This window comes from Suricata suricatta, chromosome 13 (genome assembly GCF_006229205.1).
Source record: "Suricata suricatta isolate VVHF042 chromosome 13, meerkat_22Aug2017_6uvM2_HiC, whole genome shotgun sequence".
NCBI classification, from domain to species: domain Eukaryota; kingdom Metazoa; phylum Chordata; class Mammalia; order Carnivora; family Herpestidae; genus Suricata; species Suricata suricatta.
Window position 1 is genome coordinate 90,003,062 of NC_043712.1, and position 5,768 is coordinate 90,008,829.

Consider the following 5,768-nt stretch of genomic DNA (forward strand, 5'->3'; position numbering starts at 1 on the left):
CATTCTGTAGTGAGTCTGAGAGCCTGAGGGACCATCGGGGGGACACTTCGGTCCTCCCTCTGCCCGCATGTGACCCACATACCTGGTGGGCCATGTGTCCGGAGTTTTATCCAGAAAATGTAGACTCCACTGACCATGATGTTCCGGCACAGCCAGAGCTAGTGGGTGGCAGCGTTATTTGTAGCAGCTTTTCAGCAGGGATCTTCACGGTGATCCAATTTCTAACGGTGAACAACATATAAGTCACAGGCTCCAGTAAATCTTCAGATATATCTTACTTTATAAGTGGGAGTTTAAATTAGTCTATTTTTATAAGGTGATTTGCCACTTGCTGTTAAATTTTAAATGTTTATACTTTTATTCTAGCCTTTCTATTCCTAGGAAAGTTTCCTCCAGAAACACTCTAATAATGGCACAAAGATACGTGCAAGGGCATTCATTACTCCCAGCGTTCCTAGCACTAACAATCTGAAAACGACTTAAATGCCTAGTATTAGTTGACGGGTTAAAATGACTTCCACTTCCGCAGAAAAGAGTATTGGGTAGCTGTTTAGACAAATACAAAAGGCAAAATGTGCTAATATATGGAAAGATGTTCACAATATAGTGTATGAAGACCAACTGAAAAACTGTATTGGATTGTATCCATAATTAATAAAAGCAATAAATAAATAAATAAATAAAATGTTCCCATTCACATAAGACATGTTATTATACACATAGAAATAGACACTCAAGGGACACCCAGGTGGTTCAGTCAGTTTAGCATCCACAAAACCTCTTGGTTTTGGCTCAGGTCATGGTTTCAGGTTTCATGAGCTCAAGCCCCACATCGGGCTCTGTGCTGATGGTGTGGAGCCTGCTTGACGTTTTCTCTCCCTCTTCTTCTGCCCCTCCTTTACTTAGAGTCTCTGTCTCAAAAATAAAAATATTAAAAAAAAAAAAGAAATAGACACTCAAATGATAGTGCCTTGCATGGGGATGAGGTTATAGGGGCTCTTCTCAGTGAGTTTCTTGGTTTGTTAATGGGGCTCCAACTCACAAACTATATGATCATGACCTGACCCAAAGTCAGACACTTAACTGAGCCATCGAGACGCCTGTGTTAATGCTATGAATTTTTTTTAATGTTTACTTATTCTTGAGAGATAAATACAGAGCGCAGGTGAGGGAGGGACAGAGAGAGAGGGAAACACAATCTGATAGCAGGCTCGCGGCTCTGAGCTGTCAACACAGAGCCCAGTCAATTCAGGGCTAGAACCACAAAACACGAGATTTTGATCTGAGTCAAAGTCGGATGCCTAACTGACTGAGCCGCCCAGGAGCCACAATGTTAAGATTATTGAACATTCACATATATTACTTTTGGTCAGAGAAAATAGGTTAATATACTTAAAATGAGTAGAGGCTCAGCTAAATGCACCTGCTGTTTTCGCCATCTTCGGGTCTGGAAAGGAGTGTGTGCTGATGTCCTCGCCGCATTTCTCTGAGTGCTGAGTACCCTGGATGCAGGTGTACAGGCCCCCGGGAGGGAGGAGTGTGCTGGTGCACATCTAGACTCCGCCAAAGTCTGAATGTCACTCAGGTCCACTTTTTCCCTTGCTCTCATAGATGTCGCCAGAGGAAAATTGCTCATTTTAATGGAAGCCAGGTTACCGGCCCTATATAAGCTGGAGACTGACTATGAGGTCCTTGAAAGGTGAGTATACAAATTACTGATTTGTATGTATGGATATGTGTATGTCTTTAACCTTGAAAGGTGAGACATCTTACTACCCAAAAGCTCTGTTATTCAGGTTCGGTTTTAATACTCTAATTACATACGTTCAGGCCACACATTCCAGCATTAATGACTGAGAAACAACTAAACCACCAGGAAGAGGTGACTTGATGTGGCTGCAGTTTTGTTTCTTGGAGGATTTTAGTCTAATTGTGACTTACCCTTTCTCCTATTTTAGATTTCCTGGTGCTTATCTCAAAGGCAAGAAGTACAGGCCCCTGTTTGACTATTTTGTGCAGGTGAGCTCAGGGGCCTGCCCAATATGGGTCCCGCACAGCTGGGTGCTGGGTCCCTGGGATGCTCTGATGGCACCTGCAGTGGGAGTCACTGTGGGCTGTCCTGTGGCTCATGTAGGTTTCCCATGGCCTCTGTGGGTGTCTGTGGCTTGTGTGGGCGTCCTGTGGCTTGTCTGGGTGTCCCAATCCAAAGTCTCTCTTGGTAGTAACAAAGTTAAATTATATGTGTATTGCCTTATTGTTTTAATAATTAAAATTGTATAGGAATTTTTTAATACTTTTGTTAAGTTACAAAAGGAAATATGTAAGTTTGAGAAGATTTGTATGTATATATTTTTATTGTTTATAGTTTATGTATCATCCTGGAAATCTGTTGGCTGGGGGTTGTTTTTGTTTTTCTTTTACAAATTGAAGATAGTGCTCAGAATAAAACCTTGTGTCTAACAATCAACAGGTTTATGTCACAGAAACTGATGAAGTGGGTGTTTTAAATCTGGGCACCAAGGCAAAGCTAATGCATTTGGTAACTTAAGTTTCCTTAAGAGTCATGAAGCAGTTTTATGTAGTTTTCATTTTCTACCAACAGAGAATCCATGGCTATAGTTGACATGGAAACCCCATCACCAATGACAAAAGAACAGGGTCCACAGGAATTTCCCATTGATCCCTGTCTATGGGTTTTGGAGTAGAATAGTGAACTCCCTCAGACCAGGCTTTATGCCTTATGTGGAAATTGTATTCAGCTGGACATAGTATTGGTTGGCAGAACCGCATACCACAGCCCAGGATAGAACATTTGCTTACCTCTGTTCTGGTTCACGAGTAGAGTTTGTTTCACACACGTGATCTCTTCATTTGGGCTCTGTCCACAGTATCGTTCACATCTATCGTCATTTTTGTGTGTGTTATTTGTCCATGCTTCTGATGTCCCACTTAACATTTGACCCTCAAACAACATGAGGGTCAGTAGCACCAATCCCGGTATAGTGACTGTTGACTCCCCCAAAATGTAGCTACTAATAGCCTACTGTTGACCATAAGCCTTACCAATAACATGAATAGTTGACACATATTTTGGATATGTGTCATATACTGTATTCTCTTTTTTAATTTATTTTTTTAATTTATTTTTGAGAGACAGAGAGACAGTGCGAGCAGGGGAGGGTCAGAGAGAGAGAGGGAGATACAGAATCCGAAGCAGGCTCCAGGCTCTGAGCTAGCTGTCAGCACAGAGCCTGACGCGGGACTTGAACCCACGAACCGCGAGATCATGACCTGAGTCGAAGACGGACGCTTAACTGACTGAGTCACCCAGGCTCCCCTTATCAAATTTGTCTTGAAACTCTCTCACTAAATCTCACTAAAGTGACTCACCCTTTCTGACCCACGGACTCTTTGAGAACCCAGGGAGAGCTCAGTGCTGAGCAAATACACCCAGACACACCAGAGAGGAAGTCTGGATTCAGTCAGAGGTCTGTCTGGAATGTGCACTTGGTATGTATTCCATTCAGGGAGCTTCTGAATTTCTGGGACCTTCACTGAGTGAAGAAATTCTTTGACTTAGCGCAAAGTCATCAGATGTATCCCTAAGATACGCATGTTCTGAAATATTAAGTGGGAGCTGTGGGGGCAGAGACTGCCTATGGGGGCCACGCTGCAGCTCCGGCGACCGCTGACCACCCGGCCCCAGCAGTGCAGGGTCTGGGTCTGGACTGAGAGACAGGACACCAGTGAAGTTCCACTGTCTGTGCCTCAGACTCCAAGGGCACAAGGGTTCCCCTCCACGTTTGAACAGTTGGAGCCATGCCACTCAGCCCGCGCCCGCCCGCACCAAAGACCTCCCAGGTGATGCGGGCTGCGGCAGTGGGGAATTCTGACTGTTTCTGAAGCTTGGTTTTAGGCAGGTGCCAAGGAATGATAGAGCTGTGATACGGTTGAAGACAGCACCGTATTGGAGCCAGAAGACCTTGAGTCAGGTCGAGTTCATCACTGTTAGTTGAGTATCTGGACCAACCATTTATCTTTGTTCTGAGTCCGTTCATCTGTGAAATGCAAATAGAATCAATATATTTGAAACGCAGGAAATTTATGTACCTTTTTCACGAGATCATTGGATTAAATATGATTAAGAGTGAAAATCTATTCTGAAAGTACTCTTTACAAAGGCAGAAAGATCAGCAGAGGATCGGTCTGGCTGAGACAGTGTTGGAAAATCATAGGGAGAGATGAAGGGGGAAGGCGGAGCCTGGAGCATCGCAGGTAGTAACCTGACTTTGCACCGGTCAGTCCCTCCGTGTCACGTGCGTGGGGCGCCTTTAACCAGAGCTTGTCACTCTGGGCGCCCATCCCAGTTCCTAGGGGGTTTGCCTTGGTGGCAGGGCCAACAGGAAGGTGACTGGGAGCACCCCGCAGACGCAGTGGGTTAGGGGACATTTTCTGAGGCTGCACGACAGACCGCACACCACGGGCTGGCGTGGCTGGGAGGTCACCGGGCCTCATAGAACGCCCGGTTTTGTGACTGGGCAAGTTCAAACATTTTCTCTGCATTTCTTCAGATAATTCTTCAGGTAATTATTTCATTTCAGATAATTATTTCATTTCTAAGTGATAGATTACTCACAGAAAAGATGTATTGAGTTCGCATATTTCTTCCTAGTTTGAATTTTTCTGTCCTATCTCTGAAAATAATTTTGTGTGTTAAAAGTTTTTTCAGGTTTTTACCAAACAGTTATGAAATTAATCCTAAAATGTGGTGCCCCGTTCACTATGCCTGCTCATCTTTCTGTTGCAGTGCAAGGAGAACGGTGCTTTCACAGTGCTCACCGACGGCTACGTGCGGGAGGAGGAGGGCACCGGAGTGGTGCACCAGGCTCCGTACTTTGGTGCTGTGAGTAGTGGAGCTCTTCCAAGTGCGTCTCGTGTGCGTGCGTGTGTGTGGTGTGTGCGCGCACGTGTGCACCTCATGCTTGTACACGTCATAGGGTCCAGCTCTTTTCATGCCCTCTACTCCCAAAGATGGCTTATCACATTTATATCTGCAATTTCTTTTCAACCTGAGCTCATCTCTGAAAATGGTGAGCTACATCCTGGGCATTCCCAGCCATTTGGTCTCTCTGAAAAGCATTCTTTGTTTTCATTCCTTCGTAATGTACTCACCGTGCACTCTGCCCTCTACCATGTGCAATTCTGTGCAGTCCCCACGCCCGTCAGAGTGCCAGGAGGGATCGGCGCCTCCACTGTGCTGAGAGCTGTGACGAGAAGGCAGAATTTGCCCTGCTCAAAACAGTCTGGTGTGGTTAATTTTAAATGTTGCCCAGAGTAGTTTTTCTAAAAATGAATTCTTTGGTGTAACTTGTATATGAATAAAACACCCACTGGGGACCTACCTACAGACTCTCAGCTTGATCATTTTGTCAGTGAGAGTGAAACTAGTCTGTCTCCGTACATCATTTTGCTTTCATACTTTTGCAGAGATTTTTTTTACTTTATTTTTTTAATAGTTTATTGTCAAATTGGTTTCCATACAACACCCAGGGCTCTTTCCCACAAGTGCCCTCCTCCATCACCACCACCTCTTTTCCCCCCTCCCCCTTCCCCTTCAACCCTCAGTTCGTTTTCAGCATTCAATAGTCTCTCAAGGTTTGCATCCCTCTCTCTCCCCAACTCTCTTTCCCTCTTCCCCTCCCCCTGGTCCTCCATTAGGTCTCTCCTGTTCTCCTGTTAGACCTATGAGTGCAAACATATGGTCTCTG

The 5,768-nt window shown here is 44.8% G+C and overlaps 1 protein-coding gene across 3 annotated transcripts in view; it reads left to right on the forward strand.

The window, feature by feature from the left end:
* Nucleotides 1-5,768, forward strand: part of IARS (isoleucyl-tRNA synthetase) — a 65,695-nt gene that overhangs the window by 19,574 nt on the left and 40,353 nt on the right. For all 3 annotated transcript variants that reach the window (XM_029919365.1, XM_029919366.1, XM_029919367.1), the window contains exons 8-10: nt 1,612-1,699; nt 1,959-2,019; nt 4,808-4,903. In XM_029919365.1, the coding sequence (XP_029775225.1) occupies nt 1,612-1,699; nt 1,959-2,019; nt 4,808-4,903 (245 nt within the window). The remainder of the gene's footprint in view (nt 1-1,611; nt 1,700-1,958; nt 2,020-4,807; nt 4,904-5,768) is intronic.